Source organism: Nilaparvata lugens, chromosome 2 (assembly GCF_014356525.2).
Source record: "Nilaparvata lugens isolate BPH chromosome 2, ASM1435652v1, whole genome shotgun sequence".
NCBI classification, from domain to species: Eukaryota; Metazoa; Arthropoda; class Insecta; order Hemiptera; family Delphacidae; genus Nilaparvata; species Nilaparvata lugens.
In genome coordinates, this window is record NC_052505.1 from 62,774,854 (window position 1) to 62,802,085 (window position 27,232).

At 33.3% G+C, this 27,232-nt stretch overlaps 1 protein-coding gene across 13 annotated transcripts; it reads left to right on the forward strand.

Moving 5' to 3' along the window:
* On the forward strand, positions 1 to 27,032 carry LOC111054282 (probable phospholipid hydroperoxide glutathione peroxidase). Of its 13 annotated transcripts, none has more exons than XM_039422418.1 (8): positions 252 to 325; positions 12,534 to 12,634; positions 15,694 to 15,955; positions 18,547 to 18,653; positions 20,077 to 20,224; positions 20,605 to 20,750; positions 25,075 to 25,159; positions 26,398 to 27,032. In XM_039422418.1, the coding sequence occupies exons 3-8, from the start codon at positions 15,740 to 15,742 to the stop codon at positions 26,428 to 26,430; spliced, it is 735 nt and encodes a 244-aa protein (XP_039278352.1). In that variant the 5' UTR covers positions 252 to 325; positions 12,534 to 12,634; positions 15,694 to 15,739; the 3' UTR covers positions 26,431 to 27,032. The 13 variants fall into 13 exon arrangements, with proteins under 13 accessions (XP_039278359.1, XP_039278358.1, XP_039278353.1 ...); XM_039422414.1 differs by lacking the exon at positions 252 to 325 and adding an exon at positions 8,203 to 8,454; XM_039422416.1 differs by lacking the exon at positions 252 to 325 and adding an exon at positions 8,203 to 8,376.
* Positions 27,033 to 27,232: the final 200 nt, after the last annotated feature.

Consider the following 27,232-nt stretch of genomic DNA (forward strand, 5'->3'; position numbering starts at 1 on the left):
TAATTTTACGAGAATCAATCAGAGAAGGTCTTTTTGATAAGACGGCTTCTCTGATTGGTTCTCGTGGAATTAATCAGGATTAAAATTTAACCGTCTTTTATGCAACCGGCACTATGAGCATCGATAAATCGATAATGACTCTCTCTTCAAATTCGATACTTACAAAATTGTTTTTCTCATTGCCACCATAATCACAGTATCACAGAGTTTCACAACAATTCGAAATTCACTGTAATCTGCTATGACAAATTATTATTATTATTACTCACTAGTACCATTACTTGTATCTCTACTGCTCGGTGTGTTTTATTTCTGGAGTGAAAAGGTATGTTTGAAAATATTAATCTATTAAGTTTAAGTTGATCTTTGCTTTCAATCTATTCATTTCATAAACTGTCAAACTACTAATAATAGATATTGTACTTCATCTGCATTTCAAATTTTTTAAAATATCGTTTTCTTTTCAGTTGGCATTCCAGCCAACCAGCCATTCATAATTATCACTCCAATAATGAATTTGCATCTATCCATCTTATCGATTTGAAAAATTGAAGCTTCCAAGTTTCAAAAACAGTTGTGTGTGCGACTTTGAATTTATGATAGGATCTCATAGCCTAACTTGAATTATAATTATGCTAAAGTAAAAGTAGTGTGGTCTTTGGACTAATATTATTTACCAATCAATTATAATACCAGTTCCCATTATAAAAATGTACGGTAACTACAATATTGTATTAAGTACGGTACCTAGATGATTTCCATTTTTTAGAATAATTCCCAATTGCTGTTTAGCTGCTTTTTTATCTCAGTTTAAAGAATTTCTTATTGATAATTTAATATTATAGCTCTGATTTATATCAAAGTTTGATATGTCTACTTATTCACCGTCCATATGTCCTGGCATTTACAAAACGCTTGTTTGTAGACAAATATTATATTTTTCCACTCTTGGCATGACTTATTCTGTTTAACTAATGCTGCTAATCGACATATTGTCAAATTCGCGACTTGAGTAGAGTTACAAATATTTTTAGTCACATTGACAACCCTTGCAATTTACAAAGGTTTGAGCCTTCATGCTTACAAATGATGACTTGCTTTGCAAGCAAGGCAGAGATGCTGATGATCCCGGAATTTAGAGCGCAAATATTGTCACAAGAGTCCACATTAACCCAGAAGAGACTAAAAGACAGTGGTGAAGCTACCTATAACTAAAAGGGGAGTCTAAGAACTCTAGAGCTTACCGCTTGTCTTTCAAAGCACATTTTTATTCAAAAGACAAAGAAGAAAACGGAGTTTGAAGCAAATACTTCACCAGATCATTACACTCAACCATTATATAAGTATTAAAAAATAAGCAATTGTGTTAAAAGTTCAACAAATCAAAGATAAAATTCCAAAATTGAAAAAGGATTTGGTTTCATTTTTGTTGAGTAAACCAAAGCAAACAGCAAAACCAAGTTGTAGGTTAAGAAGAAGCCAAGTGTTACACGAGCCACAAACCAACTGATTTATTTGAAATTGAAATCTTTTAATTTTGATAAGCATCGATGTTTGAAGATGATTGTTTCGATGTTGACCATTCGATACATCGAGATCTAGACATCAATATTGACAGAACTCAAACTATGAACACAGCTGGAGTCTAGGCTTGGAGCCTAGACTCAGAGTCCTACTACATAGCTATGGTGCTATGTCATGTTGTCATAGCAACCATACAATATGCCACACCCATTATGAATGAGTTGGAGGCTCACCATGCAAATGAATAGATAGCCAGTCAGCTGTTGGCCGGACAGAGAGCCATAGAACAGTTTGAAAGGCAGTCTGGCCAGTTCTTATCTAAATTTGCAAAGAAATGTATGCATGCTAATAAAAAATAATATTCACATCAACAATAATTAATTTTGGGGAGTCTCAGACTCTTAGATTCCCCTTCAGCTTCGCCACTGCTAAAAGGCCTTTGAGGAAGGAAGAAAAAGCCACAAACATTAGCACAGGAGTCAATTCTATGGAGTAGCAACAACAGAAAGACATCCGAAAATATCCCAGACAGAATTCAAATAGCTTTACTGAAACACACAGCAATACAGTACAACCAAATGAAAATACAGTCAACATAGACCACATGAGATCCAGAAGGGAAAGACGGAATAGCAAAACAAAGGACCTGAAACTCAAGATCTACCACCTAAATATCCAAAGAGGACTACAACAGAAACTTGATAGACTGCAGATTGAACTTCACCTGTTTTCTCCCAACCTGGTCATCCTCTCTGAGCATGGCCTGCGAAAGGAGGAGCTCCTTAGTACATACATTCCAGGCTACACTTTGTCAACAAGCTTCTGCTGCTCACACCTCATGTGGGGAGGTATAGCCATGTACAAACGGGACAATACAAACCTAAAAATAGATGAAATCATACCTGAAGTATAACTCCAACCTCCTGAATGGACATTTGAGACAATACTTTTGAAAATTCAACAGAAGAAAACCAACCTTATAGTAGTAGGCACCTACAGAACACCTGATCCTGGAACGCTTAAGGACTATCTGGAGAAAATGGGAAACCTGCTGCACAAATACTCCACAAAAAATTTTGAAATAGTAATACTGGAAGATTCCAACATAGATACCCTGAAAACTGATGGAAAAAGCAATAAAGAGCTGCAAAACACACTGAATCAGCATGAATGTTTCATTCACAAGTTGCCTGCAACTCAAATAACACCTACTTCAGCCACAAGCCTTGATGGAGGTTACCACAGCCTGCCACCTGATTACACCAAAGTGACTGTTTGCCAAAACCAGATATCCGACCACAATTCAATCCTCTGCCAGATTCAGTATAAAACAGAACCCAGGAGAGTAATGTTCAAATTTGCCAGAAACTACTCAAAAAATAACCTACACAAACTAAAATACAGAATAAGTCAGATTGACTGGAAACAGGTTATTAATCAGGACTCAGTAGAGGATGAATATTCAAACTTTGTAAAGATCATGCACCTCAACATTGATGAAGCAATGCCCAGAGAACCAAAGAAAATGACATCAACTAAGAACATGTTCTAGGACAACAATACCATTGCTCTAAAGGATCAAGTACATCAGGCAAATAATAAGTTCATTACTACAGGATCATCAGAGGATAAGCAGAACTTTATAAAACTTAAGAAAACCTATGAACAGAACATCCAAAGAAAGAAAAAATCTTTCATTAACAAAAAAATCCAACTAACTGATAACAGAACCAGAGTACTCTGGAGGATAATAAATGAGGAAAGAAACAGAAGCGGGTTGGGAAAAATGGACAACTTAAGATTCAAGAGATCTAACAAAATGATAGTTGATCCATATCATGTTAGCAACCTCTGCAATTCTGCCTTCAAGCAACCACCCTCTAAGACTACATCTGGAAATACCTCTGAACATATCCACCTGGCAAATAATAAACAGGAGCTCAAGAAATTTGAAACCATCCCAATGGCCAAATTAGAGCAACTCCTTATAAATCTCAAACCTAATAACTCATCAGGACACGACAATATCACTGGCAAGATAATTCGACATTGTGAGCAGGAACTAAAGCTGCCACTGCTTGACATAGTAAATGCATCAATTTCTCAGGCTGTTTTCCACAGAGCATGAAAATCTCGAAAATTTTCCCCAAATTCAAAGGAGGTGACAGGCTGAATGCAAAGAACTATCGGCCCATAGCTAACTTGTCTATCACATCAAAGTTGATTGATAGAGCTGTATATGACCAACTTATTGCATACCTTGAGAACAACAGCCTACTTTCAACATACCAACACAGATTCAGGAGGGGCCTTGGAACAGTTACAGCGATCTCCAAACTATGTGACAATATCAGCAAACACTGGGAGGAAGGTAAAACTGTTCCAGGTCTTTTTATTGACCTCCAGAAGGCATTTGACACCATTGACCTTGGCCTGCTGAAACAGAAGCTCAAGATATTGAACATCAAAGGGAGAGCCCTACAATGGCTGGAAGACTATCTCCTGAATCAAAAGCAATATGTTGAAATGAACCATCAGAAGCAAATCAGTATAATAAGCTATAGATCTCCTCTAAGGACAGTCTATAAAGGTGTTCCTCAAGAGTCAACACTGGGGCCACTACTATTTCTGATCTACATAAATGACTTCCCCACAGAAATCGACTATAAGAACTGTATTCTCTTTGCTGATGACACCACTATTTTAATACCATCTGAAAAGCATGAAGACACCGAAGAAGTGGTGGATACAACACTCAATGAAGCAAACAAAATATGCAAAAAACTAAATCTAACCATAAATAAGGATAAAACAGTTCACATTTGCTTCACCCCAAAAAACAGAAACATGGAGGACCAAACAAACATAGGCATACCAGCACAGACAAATACTAAATTCCTGGGCATACTGATCAATAGCATAGAGAAACTTATGCTATTGTTTCTCTATGTTGATAGTCACCTTGAGTGGCAACACCACATTGAACTGCTGTGCAAAAAACTGTCATCTGCCATCTTTGTAATCCGAAGGATTCGAAATATCAAAGAGGAGAAAACTGCATTCATGGCTTATCATTCTTTATTTGCATCTCATTTAAAGTACGGCATTGTGGCATGGGGGTCCACAGCCCAGACGAGTATTGATAGAGTTCTGCAATTACAGAAAAGGGCCCTGAGAACTATTCTAAGAAGATATATATGATGGATCACTGCAAGGCGCTCTTCATCCAGCATAACATATTCACAGTTGTTGCACTCTACACAATATGAAGTAACAACCCTGGCTGTGAGGAGTAGCCCAGAATTGAGGAGAGATAGACATGCCCACAACACAAGAAATGGAGTCGACATTGAACTCCAGCAGCACCAGCTCACAAAATTCAGCAGGTCGCCGGCCCACTCTGGGGCCCGACTCTTCAACCACCTTCCCAAGGAGCTTAAGGCAATTCAGGACTATGGTGCCTTTACTAGAGGTCTGAAGAACTACTTGATCATGAGGCCCTACTATGCATTGGCAGAGCTCATAGACCGTGAATCCCCATTGATTGGGAAGGAATTTGATATTTCCCAGGTTAACAACCATGGAGAAGACTACAACAAGTAACAAGTGCTCGCCTTTCATTCATTTGCCTTCACTCCAATTTTTGTTGTGACGAGGCAAGCAAAAAAGTGGGTTGCCAGCCGAGCATCCCCAACTGGAGTCACTCTGCTACAGTGTGCTACCATAGAGAGAGGATAAGCATATATATTTATAAGTTCTACTTGTTTGTCTGTGTTGCTACATCTCAGACAAAGAAGATGAGGTGGGTGTTCTTATAAGCACTTCTTCACTACGAAATCCAGAAATTATTAAGTACATTTAACATGTGTTCCAAATATCCCTTCCCCTCAACAAATAATATAACAAGATGATAAAAAAAAAAATTGACTTTGTTTCTTTAAGGATCTTTAAAGAGTTATTACAATGTAAAATTTGTATTTTAGCTGTAGGACATGGTTTTCATTTTTGCTAGTAGTAATCCCTCTCCCCATATACTAAATTTGAAAATTTCTGAGGATTCTTGTTCAGAATTAATTCAATTATTTATTATTTTTATTTTCATGAAAATCACTGAATTGGAGAGAAAAGCTAAGGATACTCCTTGTACTATTTCTCTTCCAAATTTAGATAATATTTTAAAAATCAAAAATAAGGTAATGATTCAAATTCTCTGAAATTTAGTCATTTTTCACTCAAAAACAACAGAAACCAAGAGTTTTTAAATTTGAAGGATGATAATATACTGTAAAAAATTGTACTTGAATATATGTGATTTTTTATCATTACTCTCTATAATACTTCATTTTGTTTAGAGTGGATGTGGTCAGTTTCCTTAATTTATAAAAAACTTGAATAATACCCTTTTTTCGAAAATCTGTAGCTCCAAATCAGAAAATGTAGTGAATGACCACTCAATTTATTGTAAATATTACTGTATTTGTATAGTAGAAAATGCTTTTTCGCCCCACTTGGATGTTATGAGCTGGTTTTTGTGTGTCATATGGAGGCCGAAAATGATTGTTTTCTGACCAGGCCGGTAAAAGTTTTATGGCCCTAGGCCTGTAAAATAACCTTGAAGTCAGCTGATTCTGATTTGATGTGAACGTGTTTACAAAATGGTTTATGAAACGGAATCAGTTTATGCTTCTAGAATTGAATAAGTATTCTGCAATAAGATAATATCATTTTATTTGGATGAATAGATTTATATATTATAAATTATTCAAATTCGATTTTCAGAGTAGGATAGAACTTCTAACCTAAACTTCCGAAGTCAACGACAACAAGCATTGTTGACGTTGACATTCAGATTGGCCAAATTTCAGTGCTAAAACAGCTGATCAAAATTTTTTTCATAATTTGTGTTTATTATTCAAGAATCAAAACATTTATAATAAAATCATCTTATTGTCAATTGGAAGAATAAAAAGTATAAACTCAACCTCTTACATAATTGAACATAATCTTCTAGGTTATTTAGACAAATAAGAATAAAAAATAAAAATACTTGGACAATTTCCTGATATTCAGATTACCTCAGATTTGCTAGAGCTGTGACCTTCCTTTGCTTTCGGAAGTGCCTAATAAACAATAAATTAGTCTATTCTCATATCTATATTGTTTATTTTTCTGTGTGGCGAAAAAATAACATTCTCACCATGGGCAAAAATGTGTTTCTGGCTTTCAATCTTTTCTAGTCCTCGGCCTACGACCTCGGACTTGAAAACCGGTTTCAAGCCAGAAAAGTCTCATTTTCGGCCCTAGGTGCGAAATATACTATTTCCGAACAACCATAGTATTTTGAAATAGAAAGAAAATTGTGAAAAAAGTATAAAAATTTGAAGACTTTTCCGCCCCTTTTTCCTGAAAAATGACTATTAGAATGAACTAGATATCACGCGACGTTTATGTGTGTGTGTGTGTCTCGTCTGATAATCGAATAGCTTTTTGAATGCCGAGGCATGTGTTGAACGCGTAATGACAGACGCACACTGAACGCTGAGGCTTGTGTCCCTAAAGCCTTGTACACACGTCCGTACAGATTCGCGCGAACAATCGTATGTACATATGCCTCAACTTTCACTGTACGTCCTTGTGGACACGATCCACGTATGCCTCAGCATTCAAAAAGCTATCTGATTTGCAGACGACACGAATACATGGTAGATGTAGATTTTCCACAACATGACAACAATGGCGTCATTCCATCATTGAAGATAGTTATCACAAATTGCAGCAGTATCATTTTATTTCAATGACTTTTGTCAAAAATTCTACAATAATTCCAGAAGTTTTGATGACCTAATCAAAGCACTTAACACTGTCTCACAGAATTGACAGTCTTCTTTAAGGAAATTAGCCATAAGTTGAATCAAATACTAAATTGCTGCCCATTTTAAACTAACTCTGCTCATACACATGACAAAACAAGATTCTCCAAAAGATTAGCTTCAAGATTTACCTTCAAGGGAATACTAGTTCAAAGTTTGAATAAATCTCTCTATAGATAGCCTAGCTATCTAAAACGTATAATATCATATTGAAGATTACAATTTTAATTAACAACTCTGATTGATAACATGAAACAAACACAAGATGATTCGATAGCCACAGTAAAATAATATTTGAGCTATACTTTCTTGTAGGAACCCTGTAGAGAAGCTTTTTTCACTTAAATTATGCAGTTCTAAATTTGTTAATAATGATACAAATTATATACTCCATGCATGTTTCTATTTAAATATTTGACAATCCACATATCCTACAAAATTACAAAAATCCTACAATTTACAATTAGTTTATTGGATCACAATTTGATTTGTCATTCATTAACCTAATTCATTGGAATTAGGTTATGACGCCTTCAATGTTTACGTTTTGCCTCACCCGTATGGCAAAATCGCGTCCACACGTACATTCAATGCTCGCCCGAGGCGCCTTTGAGCACGCCAAAATACCGACAGGGTTCCGGTTCGCCCACATGCCTCAGCGAACAGTGTCCACACGTGCGAATGCAAGCCCATACACGTATGCTCACCCGAGGCAAACGTACGTGTGTACACCGTTTAAGCGTTTTGCACTCGTCAATATTAGCCTTGACTAACTTATGTGTAATTGTGTATTAATACTGTAATACGTGCTGACTTCTGAGGTTCTGAGTGCTGACTGACTGAAACTGAATGCTGATAATATTATTATAAGAAAAAAGCAAGTTATTTCTAATTTCTATTGCTGCATGGTCTGCAATCTTAAATTTGTGATTTGATAAGACGTCATTTGTACAACAATTTTATTACCAATTTGACTTTTAAAGTGAGTGATTTTGAAAAAATATCTCCCGTTAAAATGGGTTTGATTATTTCTGTTTTTGATTTCTTTATGAATTTCGTGGTAAGTTTTTTAATTTCTTCGTGTATGATGCGGTTAACATTAACTTATGAACTTCAAAACAAGGTGGTCTTTATTTAACTTGAGTTTGGAAGTTTTCAAGTGATTATGGTAATTAACATAAGTAGCTTATAGGCTAGTGAAATGATGATTCAACCCTCATTGGTTGTAGGTTAGGTAGTTCCGTCCTAAAAATTAACTTTATAGTAAAAGTTCATCTATTTATTGCTTTTATTAATCTTGGTAGAATTGTCATATTTTTATTCAATGTTCAATTTTTATCATTATTATGAATAAATATTATTATTGGCTAGACTCTTGGTCCAGTGCCGAAATAACTGTCATCAATTTTTTTGGTTGGTATTTTAAAATTAGAATTTTTAGAATGATAAATTGTGTTCAATTCAATGTTCAATCACTTGATAGCCCAAATTAATTTTTTGCGAGTTATTGCACACTCCATATATTTTAATTTTTATTCTTAATCATTTTTTGCTACATTCGGTGGGTACTAAAATAGTCCTATATTATGCATGGTTAGGTTAGGCTTTGTAAGGTTAGTTTTGATCTTGTTTTAAAAAAAATATTAGTTGTTTGAAGAATATGATTAGGTTAGGTTTGTTTTTGTTTTAAATAGTTATGGCTGGAAGGTCGATCTTGGTTAGGTTAGTCTAAATTGAAAAAGTTCAATTTAGATCTCAAGCTAAAGCAACATAATAATATTGCTGTAGCAATAATATGATAAAGGGAAATAATTATTGGCTTATAGACGTATGAGATAATGAAATTCATTCATTTAGCTTATACTTTGAATTCTGTAGTTTTTTCACCAAAAACTAATTGGAAGACAGCTAGCTATCAGTAGGTACCTAATCCGCGTTAGTTGGATTTAATTACCCTACTCTCTCTTATTATATAGATAATCCTACTACTATCATTTATGCTTTATTATCCAGCTTTATTAGAACGATTTCCAAAGTCATAGTAAAGTGGTATTTTCAATTTGAGTTGGATCCCCCCCAATCACACCCACCGTCAAATGGGCCACGGAATCCATCATTGAGACCTCCATAGATTGATAGGGGAGGTCAAGACAAGTTCAACCATTCATCACATTGTTGTCGATTTTTTTCGATTATGATTTTTAATAATTCTTATGGCTACAAAAGGTTTTAAAATGGTGCAATCTTATGTAAAATTTGATGAGGAATCCAATGAAACCAGAGTCATGTTCTTAACTTCAGTAGCTTTTGAGATATTGCAAGAAATGTGCAAATTTTTGCTTTAAAAGAGGTTAATTTGTTTACATGGTATGGTGATTGATAGGTATTTTAAACTATTGGACTTTGTAGAATGATAAATTCTGATGAAAAAATGTTAATTCACTTGATAGCCTAAATTCAAAATTTTCAAGATGTTTGAGAAAATAAAAATGTTTCTACACTCCATATATTCATATATTTAAATTAAACTGGATGAATCCTATGTAGAAACCTACAGGGATTCCATTGGAATGTGTTTGAGATATTAACTTTATTGATCACTAGAAGGTAACCCATGCTCCGCAAGGGTCTAATTAGAAACTTGACAAACTGAAAACTTGACCTAATGAAATCTTGAAGAATTGAAAATAGGCCTATAACCATTCTCGGTATATTAAGAATATGTATGCAAAACTTCAAGTTAATCAGTCCAGTAGCTCAGATGATGCATGGTGATGCGTTGTGAACAAATGACACAAAAGTGAGGTCATGTTATTGAAGCGGTGACTATTCATTAAGCATGCGCCATAAAGATGTTCTGTCTGTCGCCATTGTCGTGCTATCTGCACACGAACCAGATCGAAAACAAACCTCAAAAATCAGAATCTAATTTTGAATGCTAATATTAGCTAAATACACATTTCTATTTTATTAACGGATGAAATTCATTCATTTAGCTTATACTTTGAATTCTGTAGTTTTTTCACCAAAAACTAATTGGAAGACAGCTAGCTATCAGTAGGTACCTAATCCGCGTTAGTTGGATTTAATTCCCCGGGAATGGCCTGTTAGAATTTTTTTATGTCGATCAGTTTTACCGGCGTTATTTTTCTTTTTCTACCTTTGTGCAACCAAATTTTCTTCATTTCAGCTAATTGCCGTTTTAAAATGGTGCCATTTAATCAGAATTTAAATTTTGTTGCATCGGTTTGTTTTATCGGCGTTATCGCTTGAAATTCCTGTTTTGTGCAACCAAAATGCTTCGGTTAGCGCTAATCTCGATTAAAGTATAGCATTTTATCGTGATTAAACGTTAACCGACGTACGTGCAACTGGGGGATAGTTTTGAAACTTCGTTTTCCTGATGTATAGGCCTACACGAGGCATGGATTATTAATTTTTCAGCTAGAACAGTTTTTGTGTCAAAATGCTAAATAAACGTCTACAGTTTCATCAATGCTGTATCGGCAATATGAAAACGCATGCAGTTAATATGTCTTTGAATAAATGTGTTGATATTTACATAAAGAAATTATTCTCTTCCATTTTTATTTAATTAAAATTTCAAAATTATTCGAGCCCTGATAGAATGACTGACTCACTGTACAGTCAGTCGAAAATTTTAATATTGAAATGAGGGGTATTTTGGCAAGCTGGGCAAATAAATAAGGTCATATGCACCTTTTCGTTATATCTTCAAATGAAAAATGAGTTTTGTGGTTTGTCAAAACTCCCTCTTGAAAGGGAAACTATTCAACTTATTCTATCTTTTAGTAAAATAACAATGATTATCCATCCATCTATTATCTTCTATACTATAATAAAGGATAGAACTGGATTATACACGTATACAGGTGTAAAGTATGAAAAATTATGTTTGACGCATCATCACGTCTGAACTACTAGACTGATTAACTTGAAATTTTGCATATAGATTCTTGCTTAACCGAGGATGGTTATAGAACTATTTTCAATTCTTCAAGATTTGATTACATCAAGTTTTCAATTATTTGTCATGCTTCCAGTTGTTGTATGGAAGCAGCTGAACATTTCTCTTAAAGGGGAAATTAGAAGATAGGTATGATTGGGGCTCCTTTTCTAATGATAAAAACAAGGTTTTCCGTCGCACCCAAATTTTTTCCGCCATTTTGGAACCGCAATTTTGAATCCAACTTCTTTTTTTTTAATTGAAAGGTGGGCATATGATACATGATTCCGATACAGGATTTCCAGAGAAGGTATGGTGAAAACCGCACATCGATATCTTAAACCTTTCGAAATTTATCCTCATTCATTTCTTTTATTATAGTATAGAACTGGCTTAAACGCGTCTACAAGTGTAAAGGATAGGAAAATTATGTTTGACGAATCATCACATCTGAACTACTGGACTGATTTACTTGAAATGTTGCACATAAATTCTTAATCAACCGAGGATTCTTATAGACCTATTTTCAATTCTTCTAGATTTCATTACGTCAAGTTTTCAGTTTTTCAAGTTTTAAAATAGACCCTTGTGAAGCACGGGTTACCTGCTAGTAGTGGAATAAATTTAAATAATTCATATTGTGAGATAGTCAATTACAATTTATAATAAGCTTCATTGAGAACTTACTATTCACATCACATACCAATAATAATAAATACATAATTTCCAATTAAACTAACTTTGTGAGTATTGAATAGGAAAAGCTTTCTTATTATGTCAACTAATAACTATGGACGAGTTTATAACCAAGATGAATCTTGAAAAATAAAAATTACATTTTATGTTACTTATTAGAACTGGGACACTTGGGCGTCTAAAAGTTTTTTTGTGACACCGGGACCAAGGGTGAAGAACTGGGACATTTTGTAACACAATTTTGCTGTTAGATCCATATAGATAATCTGAGTCCATAACTACTAAAATCCAAAATTTTGAAAGAATTTTCTTCAACTTCAAATTCTCTTTCAAATGCATTTATATTATCATACAACCATCAACGAATTACACTTACCAAGTCTCAACTCTTAACATAACAACTATAAAATTTAGAAAATAAAAATTTCAAATATCGAATATATGTCAATAGCATTCTTTTATTCTGTTTGGAACAGATCAGAGACTAGGAATGATTTTGCCCACTTTTCGCATGTTTGCTGGTCCCTCCCTGTGTGCTGTCAGGTATTTCACCAAAGGCTTCCCAGCTTCAGTGAAAGTGAGTCTACTTCACCCATAAGACAGTAATATTTGTCCACTACCCTCTGTATAATATCAATATTGGGTACGTTCTAGGAACATCAAATATTGTTCCAGTCACGATTTACCGGTAAAAATTCTCGCGTCCCATGATAACCATTTTGACAGAAAGTGCCGGTTGCTCATAACCCGGTTGAATTTTAATCGTGAATAATTTTACGAGAACCGATCAGAGAAGCCTTCTTTTCGAAAAAGCCTTCCCTGATTCGTTCTCGATTTAAATTAAACCGGCTTTTGTGCAACAGGGCCTAAATGTTCCAAAATCCAGTTACCGGTAAATAAATCGTGCCTTGCGCACTGTAACCACGGTCCATTTAACAAATTCATTTACCACATTGAAGAGCTCTCATTGGTTCACAGGAGGAACCGTCTATGCTTTCACAGATAGCTTGTTGGTCTAGCATAGCCACAGAATGCATAACCAACAAATCAACAAAAATAATGTTTGATACCCATTCGTTAAAAAAATTTCTTCTTGATAGAATATTGAATAGTGATGAAGTGGAAGAAGTGCACACTTCTATTGACGGTAACAAGTATCTTCTTCTATGGTAACAAGTAGTTTTGAAACATACAAGTGATCGGTAGTCACGTGACATGGAACAATCTACCACTAGAATTGGAACAATTTACCACTTGCCGTGTTTCCAGAACGTACCCTTATCCATTAACTATCCATTCATTCTTTAGAATGCTACCCAAAAGCTACACTTAACATCTAATAGATTTTAAAAAATTAGCTGAAAAGTTTGAGTTTTCTGTTAACCTTTTTATAACAGGTCCATAATACTTACTTGATACTTGAATTCTTCGTCGTTGGCTGGGAATTCTCTGCACCTCGAGTTTGGTAGATAAGATATGCACATTGCTCTCCTCCCTCAGACTGTCTACTTTGTCTTTTATAGGCCTATATTAATGAGCAATATATGTATTGGCCGAATATTGTCAGGATTTTTAGTTTTCTGAAGAGTAGCCTACAGCGTTCTAGGCGGTCCGAAAAGGTAATAATCCTGACTGCCTTATTTTAAGCAGTTTTTTTGTCTGAGGCAGTAAAAGCATGTTCCCAAATCAAAATGATATAGGCTATATGTCTTTGGAACAATGAATGGTATACTGTAGATAGATATTCCATTATCATCACATATCTCAGTTTTCTGAGTAGATGAATTTACCCTTGAGAGTTTTTTGCAACTCCGAGTGATGTGTGTGTTCAACTTCCTGTCAATCCAGAATCCCAATAACTTAACTGGCTCATTTTCACTATTCCAGTCTTAATTTTTTAAAGAGCAAATGAGAATTTGGGATTTGTTCTAATTAAGTTTTAGCTTATTTGTCAGGAACGATTCCTTTGCATCTTGGGTAAGAATTTTATTTCTTGGTTGCTTGAACTTCCTCTTGACATAATTGTGTCATCTGCGAACCATTCATATCCAAAGTTACCTTTTTTCAATAGGCGCTTATATCCAAAATACTCGAGAGTTACTTGTAAATACTAAGTATTAATAATGGAAATAGTTAATTGCAAGTAGTAAATTATCAAATGTTTAAAGTATACATTTTAGAAGTATATCAACATGAATTTTAAAAGTAAACTAAATAGGTAGTGAGAGTAGCCTAAGTGGAATTTTCATTCCCTGATCACTTCAAATATTTATATGAATCTACTTAAAAAAATAAGATAATCACTTGAGGTCAGATATACTAACTGTTTGTGAATTCCAAAAATTACTTCCCGGTGCTTTAAAACTATCTAAAGCTGTAGGATGACTCATCCGCACATCAACATCATCCTCATGTACACACCTAGGGTATCATACTCAGCATCAAAAAAATAACAAGCCTCCAAAGTGAAATGTTATTGGTTTATTGGTAAACAATTCTCACATATAAAAGGAAAAATAAAATAAACTTATTTGCTAATATGCAACACAATTATCAAATACGACTCAGGAACAACCATGGATATTCAACACCTAGATTAATGCATGGAATAGAACTCAAATCACCATACTACCTACCTCAAATTATCTATAGGAAAAATCATCAACCAAAGGATAAATAGGATAAATTCATCTTAACCAAAAATACTTAACAATAGCCTGTATCAGAATCAAAGGAGAGGTAAATCAAAAATAAACCAAATTAGATGTAACTCTTTTTTAGGAAAGAGGCTCCCACTAGCTTGATCACAATAAATCTGTGGTACAAAGAAACTCATCAGGAGAATGTTTTTCAGTTACGTAACTTTAATATTATGATTCTTGATAATTTTGATGATAACTGGCATAGCCACCTCTAATACAAGGCCCCGGCCTACGATATAGCAACGTCGCAGTGTAGGCCTAGAATCTAATTCATGATTGGTGAAAAAGATTTAAAAAAATACCAGCTGATCTTTTTCACCAATCATGTATTAGATTCTAGGCCTACACTGCGACGTTGCTATATCGTAGGCCGGGGCCTTGTATTAGAGGTGGCTATGTAACTGGATATTGTTCAACATTTTGAATCAAGTGCAGCTCGATAACTAGTTTTCCATTTGTTTGGTGATAATAATCAGGAAGCTCCATGGAGTGACCATGCAATTTGATTCTTCTTTTCTCATGCCTTTTTCTTAATTAAAATACTCCACTTCAGAGTTCCATTATCTTCATTAATTTTTGATTATGTTTGTTGAACTACTTACTATTTTAAAAACTGAGATTGAAAAGCCTTAATATTATTGTTTTGATTAGTTTTCTCAGACCTCTCTAGATAGTGTGTTAAATACAAGCTGCATGACTTGTAAAGTTTCTAGTTTTATTTATATTCATATTTTTAATTACACAATTCTATGTTTTGTATGAATTATTAGTTTGGGTTGAAAATCGTTAAATTGAACCATTTTCGTTAGCATCTTCTGTACTCTATCAAACATTATTCATTGTTCTTATGAGTTTCATTCATTTCATTCACCTCTTTCCATTCTGTATTTGTTCTGTTTATAATTATTTTGGTGGATGTTTTGGACTTTTTCAGGACAGTTTGTAGTTTAGGAGCGATTTTTCTTTCATTTTAAAGTGAAATGAAACGTAGTAGTGTTAGAATCGCCGGTCTTAGTGATAAAAAAGCAAAACAGGAAGAAATCCCCGTTAAGAAGCAGGAGAAGAAACCGAAGAAGAACATAACTAAGAATAAAATAGAGAAAAATCCTGTAAAGGAAGTTTCTGTTGAAACTGGTAAGAAACAGGAAAAGAACCCAAAGAAAGGAAATAGCGCTCGAAATAAGAAAGAGGAGAAGGTAAAATTTTGTAGAAATCAAATGAAGTTATTTAGTCAACTCTTCAATCGCCTGTCCTTTTTCATATTTTAGGTAGAGATTTTTTCTATTGATCATGTTCTCCTGATGTGGTTCTTGTTATAGGTCCTTATCTCTTAGTGACCTTACTTACAGTATTCTTATTGAATAAATAATGGTTTAGCCAATTCATAATGGCAAATTATCGTCTCCTAACAGATTTTTCAACTATCCTGTAACTTTGAAAGTAGTATAAGTTTGAATACTAGACAGAACGTTTTCTACAGTCACCCTTTGCAACTAATACCTTCCATACACGGGATGCTATCAATCTCTGAATTTGATCTTGCATATTGACAATATTTGATTGATTAACAAAGAAAATAAATTGGCTCAAGCTTCATCTCACTGGTCGATTTACAATATGCTTCACGACACACAATTCACAATAAAAATCACAGTCTAGAGTTTTATTTTGAATCAATCATCAACTTGTAAAATCAAATTGAAAAATAATTTCAACTTTCTCATCTGTGTTAAGGCTCCTTATTCTCTATAAATTTATTATTTGCCATTACGTGTTCCTATTTATCTATGTTTCTTTCCTTAATTCAAAGTAGGAACAAAGTAAAAAATTAATGAAATATTCAGTCTAGCACTGATCATCATTACAGAAAAAAATCACTCTACCATCTCTTATTTGAATCAGAATTCTTACAGAAGCAACAAGATTAATGGGAAGACACGTAATTCATTGCATGTTAACTTTGATTGACTTGTGTTCAAATTAATTTATTCTACTCTGGAACTAATTGCTTGTTTTAAAACTCTTTGTCATTCTAAAATTATGGAATAAGACCTTCGGGTTGCTCCATTCTTGATATTTTAGTCAGTGTTTAATGCATAACAATAATGAAGTTTTATAAGTTTATGTTAATCACTTCATTTGATATTTTTATCGGCTGTATATCTCATTCTATCTGTCTTGCAATTGAATATACTAAATTATGTGTTGATAAAAAAACTAATGTGGAAATGTATTAAGAAAACTAAAAAATATTATAATTATTAGGCCTATACATAAACAGTTCTACTTCATTCAATTCTTTATTATTACTCATTTCTTCAAGGAAATTTACCAATCTCTCAGATTCCAATGCAATTACTATTAAATAATATATTTCATTTCAAATACGAGTTAAGGCATTTATCTATTTCATTTATTTATTATATGATGTATATTTTGAGATATGAACGAATTTAGAAACATTTTGTTTCCAACCACTGTGACGTCATTTTGTGAGTAGTTACGGTAGCGATCGCTCAACCATCCTTTCATGCGAATTATTAAAATTTTCTCTGATACCAAAAAAGATTGCGGCCATAGTGCATAATTATTTATTACGCACTACGTTTACCTACGTACTACGAAAACGTACGTACAAATTATTAGCTCTATCAAAAACTAAGAATCAAAATCTGCATCAGTAAACCTCTAAAATTAAAATTCATTTTACTTCTAATAGCAATTATAAAATATGAATTGTTTTATTTCTATAAAGAGTGTTCCAGAACTCCCTAAAAATATTCTAGGTCATTGTTTCTGGGTAAGAAACATTTCTAAATATTATTTTCAAACTGCCAAAAAGTCCTTAGTTACACAGATGCCATTTTGTTTTTCCACTTACTATTTTCTATAAATAATGGCTCAACATACTGAAGTGGAACTTTGCACAAACATTTATGACATCTAAAAAAACTGAACTACAAAAAATTATGACAATTAATCAAATTCATAAAACAAAATGTTGGCCGTTCAAAATTTTATTCCCTCAATAAAAAAATACAAGAATAACTTGTTTAGTAAATTTAATTACAAATCGATTGGCATCTAATTTTTTAAGACTGGACAAATATTAGGTGAGATATGGCAGCTTTTTTAGTGATAGGTGACCGCCCCAGCAGCATACCTTGGCGTCCACTGCAACAAACCTCTGGCAGTCAGTCACCTATCACTAAAGGTAGGCACATAGTGAAGAGGGAACCGGTCGTAGCAGATAGAAGTACCTCCTTAAACACAAATACATCTCATGTTATGGGGCGCCCCCATGGTGAAGAGGTCGAGGTAGAGGTAAACATCTTCGATCTCTACTACTACCTCTTTACTATGCAAGTACCCAAAGCTGCCATATGTCACTCAATGCTCGTTCAATTTTGAAAAATGGTGTGTCAGTCGATTTATATTTGAATTTTTTGAAAAAGTTATTCTCGTTTTTTTCTGGTAAAATCGATTTTTGTTTATTGAGGAAATAAAACTATGAACAGCCGATATTTTATTTGATTAATTTTCATAATTTTTTTGTTGTGTCTAGCATCATAAATGTTAACGTCAAGTTTCACATCCGTATGATCAGCCATTAATAGTAAGTGGAAAAAAATGGTGGCTGTATAAGTAATTATGGATTTTCGGGATTTGAAAATAATATTTAGATATGCTTCTTACCCAAGAACAACACCCTAGAATATTGGTAGGGAGTTCTGATACACTCTGAATATTATTGGTTTGAAATTCATAATATGATTTGTTATTTGAGGCTGAGTCTGAGAACATGGGGGATGCTGAGTGGAAGAATGCTGAGTCTGTGTATGCATTCACCGTCAATGATATTCAGGGCAATCCGGTGTCGTTGGAGAAATACAGGTGAGCTTCACAAAAGTAGCAATTGACATAAATTCGATGCTATTTTCCAAGATCGTAGTTATAATTATCTTGTTAACTTTTAATTGTATTTGTATATATATATATATATATATATATATATATATATAAATTTTGGTGTAAATCTGTTATCAAAAATCAATATATATGTAAATACCATTGCTCGCCGTTCTGGTTTTTCATTTCATATAGCGCGCTCTAGAACCGTAAGTCATTATAACTTTCCTCTAAATAGACCTCAGAGAATCTTTAATCATTGTTCGGAGCATTTAGACGTCTTCTGGTTCTCCCCCTCCAAATTCCGTAAGATCTCATATAACTTGGTTGGGTATCATGTGATCTGTCTTTTTGTGATTGATTTTATAAAATTTCTATTATTATTAATTTGATTATTCATTCTTGGTTTTACACAGACATCCTTTCTCTCTTCATTCTTTCTTCTTCTTTTTTTCTCTTTTTATTATTACTTGTTTCTATTTTGTTTAATAACTATTCTTATAATCAATTATTATTGTTTACGATTACTTCAATGATTATTTGTATTCTTTCATATTAATTGTATATTTCTTCATTTTTTATCTTCTTGTATTCCAAATTGTAGGCTATAATGTGTTGAAAATATTGTATTGTGTGAAGGAGGCAAAATGGGTTTGTCCTGTTGTCTCCATTAATAAAATTATTATTATTAAATGGTTTAAATCGTTTAAAAACACCAAAATAGTATAGATTTCAAGATAGTTCAAAATATCAACTCTTCTGCTTCTATGATTAAATTAATGTTGTTCACAAAGCCACATGAACTTCATTGAACTTTTTAATAGAAATTTGAAAATATTTATTGTATTATTTCTGTAAAGGGTGTTTTAGACTCTTTCTACCAATATCCTAGAGCATTGTTCCTGGGTAAGAAACATACCTTAATATATTTTTCAAACTGCCCGAAAATCCTCAGTAATCACGCAGCTGCCATTATGTTTTTCACTTATTATTATTTTTTTAAATAATGGCTGAAAGTAAGGAAAACAAGTTTTTCTTCTAAAGAAGCCTTTGAAAAAACACAAAAACTCCAATTTACGGGCTTGTCAAACTGGAATAATTAGACATAGACAATATTATGAGAAACTACGGTAGGACATAGACAATATTATGAGAAACTACGGTAGGCTACAGATGAAAAAAGCCAATAATTTAGGATATAATTCAATTAATTGTTGATCAGGTCTTCAACCTATCGGGTTCATACAATTTAATGCATCGAAATTGTAAATTCTATAAACTGTTTGACATTCACCTTTGAAACCGATCCTGTTTCGGTTTAATAATATCCAGTGCTCCAGTCTAGTGATATTTTCTACTTTTAAATTTCAATTTGAAATTATTGAAAGTATTTTTTCTTTTGTTTCAGAGGACATGTACTTCTGATTGTGAATGTTGCATCAAAATGTGGATTTACAGCTAGCAATTACAAGGAATTGGCAGAATTGGATGAAAAATATCGTGAATCAAAAGGTCTTCGCATATTAGCCTTCCCTTGCAATCAGTTCAGCAACCAAGTAATTATTCTCCTGATATGCTCTTAATTAAATTCATATTTTATACATATCAATTCATATCTTATCACATCTACTTTGTTTAGTCAACTTCATCCTCATTACTTTGGAATCATGAATTGAGTTTATACACCCATAATATATTACTTGAGTGGGCAAGAAAAGGATACATATGAAATAAAATTCATATATGGTATTTGTAGCCATATTCTCCAATATATCTATATTTCTATAATTTTCTGAGTTATGAAAGTGTTTAGCCTAAATTCTAGTAGCATATTGAATGAGATATGCATTTTTAATTAATGTAGAGCTTGATTTTTAATGTCTAACATGTATTATTTTGTCAAAAAAATGTTGACATCAACGTTTGGTTGTTGTAGGAACCTGGTTCGGCTGAGGATATCGTCTGCTTTGCCAAAAAGAAGAACGCAAACTTTGATATGTTTGAGAAAATTGAAGTCAATGGAAGGGACGCCCATCCTTTGTGGAAATACTTGAAGCTCAAGCAACCTGGAACGTTTGGAGAGTAAGTGAATTATTTTATCGTCAAATTCAATAATCCATTATTGAAAATACACACCTCAAACTTTTGCCTCATACAATGTGACGAAGGTAGCCGGGAGATTTCAAATATTACGGTTGGTAGCACTGTAAAGCCTGCAGTTGCTCCAAATTTTCCACAATTGATGTGAACGCATTGCCATTCAGAAATAATGTATCATTGGATTGGTATGAAACGTTCAATAGGTATGATAGCATTTTTTTAAATGCTGGTGAGACCAATGGTAACCGTGTGTCAATTAAGTTCAATGCCCTGTGATGATTCTCGGATAATGAGCGCCTCAAGATACCCCATGACTCGTTTGGGCTTTTTGTGTCGCATTGGTGTCCTGACTAAACAAGCTTCTTGAATATTCTATCAAATACATTTTAAAAACAAACTTTTTGTAGGTTAGTATTAGCCTTGAGAAGCAAGCTCTTTCGTGGATATTTCTTTGATCTTGAAAGTTTTTTCATTTAATGGCTACTTCATCTCAGATCAAACGGCTCAAGTTTCAAATTATAGCAATAACATAAATTAATAATATGAAGCCCAGGTTTCTCAATTATTATAGTGAGACTAGGCTTTAAAAATTATGCAAGCCATTGGAAAATACAGACTGGTTTTATTTAAAATTGGAAGAGACGGATGCTAATGAGCAATTCAACTTATCTTCAAAGCTCTAAGAGAAAAATTCAATAAATGATGTCCCGTTATGAGTTCAAGAAAACATAATAGTCAGCATAAGAAAAGGTTCAACTGGGCTACTGAGAAACTATTTCAAATAAGAATTATGATTAGGTGGGAAACACACATGTTACAAAGGGCTGGATGTAGACTATGCGTTAATCAATAGTCAAGAGATTGTATGATGTCAAGGTAGAGGAAGCAAAGAAGAAGTATTTTGGGAACCTATCTCCACATCGAATTACATATCGCAAATTGGAAAATAATGAATCACTTTTGGGGCACAAGGGTGGAACTCGAAGTAATATTAACTGGAATTATAATGGAAAATTGACTGCTAATGATACTGAAACAGCTTGTGCTTCAAATGAATTTTGTACCCTAGTTGGATCCAAGAAAAGGACAGGTAGCAGGGGTTAATACATGCCCACAAATTTTTATCAAGAAGAGAGTATTTTCCTTAAACCTACCAAATCAAGTCTAGATCTTGCAAAAGCATTTGACTCTGTGGATAGACTGAAGCTTTTGAGAAAAATGGAGCTCTATGGAATCAGAGATGGTTCATTGAGGTGGTTTGAGAGTTACTTCCAGAGCAGGAAACAGTCAGTTTATATAAATGGAATTGGTAGTGACTCTATGCCCGTTGATTATGGAGTTATACAAGGAAGCACACTAGGTCCTATACTATTCCTAATTTATATTAATAATATAAGTAAATTGCAGTTGAATGGCAAACTGTTACTGCATTGGTTTCCTGTGGACGTACTTGGCGGGACGCTTTCAGTGAGGCCTCAAAAGACCTTTTACATGTGAAGAAGTGGCTCGATCAAAATAAACTCACACTCAATGTTGTTAAAACCAAATATTTGCCAATATATTTTATGAAAAATAGTATGCCAGTTCAAGAATGTCTCAAGCTTCACTCATGTAATGACCACCTGTCACTTACCTGTAATTGTGAGACGCTTGAACAGGTGGAAAAATACAAATATCTTGGAGTCTTCATAGATTGCAGGCTTTGTTGGACTCCTCATATGGAATACCTCAAATGTCGCATTCGTAGACTAATATATGCCTTTCGACAGTTGAGGGAGGTTCTTTCAGTCAATCAATTGAGAAGGACATACTTCGCCTATGTTCAATCAATTATAAATTATGGAATCCTGGCCTGGGGTGGAGCATCCTCGTTCACTTTGAAAGCTGTCGGAATCGCACAGCGAGCAATCATAAAGATTTGCTTGAACCAGGATAGTCGCTATCCGACAGAACTGGCCTATCAAGAATTTCAGGTCCTTGATGTGCGACAGCTATACATAAAATCACTTTTAATTTTCATCCGAAGTAATAAAAATGCAATATTTAATCCTCTTATCCATCCCTATCAAACACGAAATATGAATATATTTGGAATTCTACAACCCAGATTAGTTAGCAATTGCAATAGATTTAATAGTCATTACATATGCCACATTCTTTATAGAAATATACCCGCCTACATAAAGCAAATAGAACCCCTTAGCCTTAACATATACAAACGATTTTTAAATATGTGGTTATTTGAAACCGGCAGGGATGTCGCTGATCAGCTCATCTACTCCTCTTACCGATTTTGATACTATGTATATATTTTTCTTGTATTCATCATCATGTATATGAATTAGATAAAAATCTTATCTATCATCATCATATTATATGAAAGTATATACTGTATATCATCAATATATTGCTCATAATTTATCATTGTTCAAGTTCTAAATTTTATTTTGTGTGCCATGTTAAAGCTATATACCATAATAGTTATATTGTACTACTTCAATTCAAAACATATACTTTCTCCACTACATTTAACCAACTTTTATTTTTCAAATTATACTGTATTGTAAATATTTATAATTTTCTTTTTAGTATCAATTGTTTGTCATTAGAACTCTTTCCCCACACACAGACTTGTCTATGTGGGGAAAATTTACAAGTATTTATATTATTTATACATGTGTACTGTATTTGTAATGATTTCTGTGAATAAACTCAATTTGAATTTGAAAGTGAGGTGATTGATGTAATTAAGTCATTAAAGAATAAATCATGTATTGGTTACAATGAAATTCCAATTCAAGTCCTAAAGTATCACTGAACCTATTGCTCAAATTATCAATCCTCGTTTTCCCTGATGCACTAAAAATAGAGCAATGGTGATTCCCATTTTCAAAAAAGGAGATGAATTAGATGCCAACAATTATCGTCTTATACCAATTTTGTCAGCCTTATCAAAAATATTTGAGAAAATTCTGTTTACAAATAGTAATGAGCTTTCTGACGAAAAATAAACTTATTATAATTCTTTCTCAAAATGGATTTATTCCAGGCGAAGTGACAAAAACTGCTTTAATAGGTATTTTTAAGCAATTAATATCGGATGTTGAAGATGCAAAATTTGCATGTGGGGTGATGATAGACTTGTTTAAAGCTTTAGATTGTGTTGATTATCTTTATTTTCTCATTTCTATAATAAATTAGATCTGCTTTTCCTAGAGGAAATGAAACATTCCTAAATAATTCAAAATAGCTGAAACTTTACACTATTTTCTCTTTTTTTATTTTGTGTTCAATTTGGTAGTATTTCGAAATTTAATTTAAACGTGGACTACGACTAAGCCACGTTTCGGAAAGCCAATTTTCTGACTCCAGCTGTTTACAGTCTAGAACTTAGCTAAATCCCGAGCTCGGAAACCGGCCCTTAGTGTAAATAAAAATAAATGTAATATGATTATGTTTGAAAAGCTAAATCCCGAGCTCGGAAACCGGCCCTTAGTGTAAATAAAAATAAATGTAATATGATTATGTTTGAAAATAAGTCTGATATTTCAGCCTATTTTCGTTGTTGAATCTCAACCTATAGAAAGTTCGAAATCAGTGAAAATACCTGGAATGCTTCTGGACAGCATGCTCACTTTCGTGCCACATATAGAAAATCTCATCAGTAAAATCTCAAAAAGAAAATTCTTATTGCGCACTATAGTCAAAGTTACTCCTGTTACTGGAAAAAAAAGTTTAGAAAAAAAATTATCATACAGAAAAAAGCTTTTAGATGCCTTGTTGAACTTGAATTTGGTCAATCTTGTAGAGCTTTCGTGACTCAGGTTATTCTAACTGTGCCTTGCATCATCTATTCATCAACTACTCTTGCTAACATAATGATGATAAAGAAAAGTTTTCAACAAACTCACAGTTTCATTACAATACTAGAGGCAAGGGGAATTTGTGTTTTGTCTCACACAGGTTAAGGCTTTTTGATTGAGAAGCTGAGTTATATGGGAGCCAAGCTCTTCAATCGATCAACTGCCATCTGTAATCAAGGATAGAAATTGCAAATATATCAAAATGGACGTATTCTTCTTGTACAAGGGGCATTTTTTAGTGTTGAAGAATTTTTTGAAAATTGAACCTTACATAATAATTATAAGAAAGCTTACCAATCATACTCCTATTGTACAATGATTGATTTAGTCGCCTACTTTATAGCATTTTTTATTTACTTTACATTTTGACGATACACTATTTGAGCAATCTCTTTGTACTGCAATGTGTAAATAAAGAATTTTATTGATGTTTGATTTTGCAGTAAAATCAAATGGAATTTTTCCAAGTTTATTGTGGATAAGGAGGGACAACCAGTTGCAAGATTTTCGCCTAACACTGTTCCGAGTGTAAGTATTAGATTATTTTATATTTTTAATTTATTTATACACAAATTATCAAAAACTTTTTTTCATGTTATGTTACTTTAAATTGAATAAAAAGACTAAAAAATTGCCAAAACCACAGATTTTATTGAAAGTAGAAAGACTGGTTTCGGTTGTTACACTGTTATCAATCTCTGGTAAACTAAAACTAAATACAAAAACAGCATAATTTATGCCGCTATTGGTCAAGAACATGAACGCCTGGCCCAGCTAGACACTCCCCTCCCACTTAACGGTGCATGGAATAGAAACGTCACAAAATGGAGGTTCAAGTAACAGACCCGCTATGATAACCAAATTTACTTGTAGTACAAAATAAAATAAAACCAGAGAAAACAAGTAAAATATAATATAACATTAACGTAAATAGAAACACACTATCGACTAATGTAAGTCTTTACCTCATAGTTTAAGCCTACAAAGCTAGAATTAATTGAAAGTTGTCTGTTGATTTTACTTGATAATCTATCCACCATAATTTATTCATACCCATTTGTGACTGCTATCTCCTTTGTCATGGGCCTCACAACTGTTCTAAATCAGCCGGGACCGTTTCTGTAACACTTGAGTTTTACTGAGTTTACTTCAAATTTTCATTGCCGCTTCAATTCAAACTATCCCGAACGTGGCTGCCAATGGCATCGATAAGAACTATTATCTTATTATTTTGATTTCGATGGTTCCTTACCCAAAAATCAGCTATTTTATGATGAGTTTCCAGTAGATATGTTTTATGAGCAGTTGTAAAAAAATTATATTAGATATTTGTGATTGATATAAACCATCATTAAAATTCACTCTATCCTTCAGTTCTGTTACAAAATCCTGTCTGCACACTTGATGTTATGGCCGATCCATAAGGTGTTTAAGGTACTTGAAGTACCTACAGTCAAGATGAATGTTGACTCCCAGATTGGGAAATCACTATCAAACTTATGGAATCACAATGACAATATACTTAATCTTTTTCCATTATCACACGATTTGGTTTTTGATCATTAGTTGAAATCGGGCGATAAGTTTGAGCGTCTGCACCAGCCTTCAAATCAATTTCAGAACAGCTAATTTTTCTACATATTTATTCATTTTGATCCAACATGAAATATCGGTAAGATGGATCAAATCCATTGAGCCATTTTTAATGTATGATTTACTTTTCTGATGTTTGATTAATATCCGTTTATCTATTTCTTTTTTCACAGAAAATTGTTCCATCGTTGGAGAAATACTTCTAAAGAATTAAATGTCACAAAACAGTAATGTGTGAAGACTGATAAGTTTCTATTAATATGATTTAGTTTGCTAGAGTTGTATAATAGAATTCTATGTGAAGGGTGATTTGAGTATTCGGTTTCTGTTTTCTTCTCAATTTTCTCAAATGATTTACGATTTAAAAAATAGTTGAATTTTCTATCAATCATTTTATTTCACTTGTCATTTTCAAATTCCTTTTTTATAAAGAAACAAATCCTTGAACTGCATTGAAGTAGTTTGAGCTGTATAGGATAAGTCATGCAACATCTCCAGCATATTAATTTACGCCATTTATTATTCAATTTATTGGAAAATGAGTAAAATGCTATCAGAAATATTCAGGTGTGTTATATCAGAAAATTGTCATCTATCCTCAATGTTGCATTGTTCGCTGTTTTTCAATGTTATTTAATGGTATAATTTTGAGCAATCGTGTTATACGTTTTAAAAAGAGAATATTGGAATATAAAGTGGCCTTCTTCAAGCACTTCTGCCATCAACAATAATGAATCATTAAACATAATTATTATGTATAAGTGTCTTATTTTTAAAGCGTCAATTACAATTTCTAAATGTGTTGATATCTTAGTTTTCTTAATTTCGCCACTACCTATTCCTAGCAGTAATGTAGCATTTTTGGGATATTTCCGTGTCTTTCAAGAATCTGTTGGAACGCTGTTGATGGTGAAACATCATATTCTTATCTTGACTGCAATTTTTTAATAACTTGAAGAAGACTATAATATATGAACGCAAAAACAACAGTAGGCAAGTTATATAACA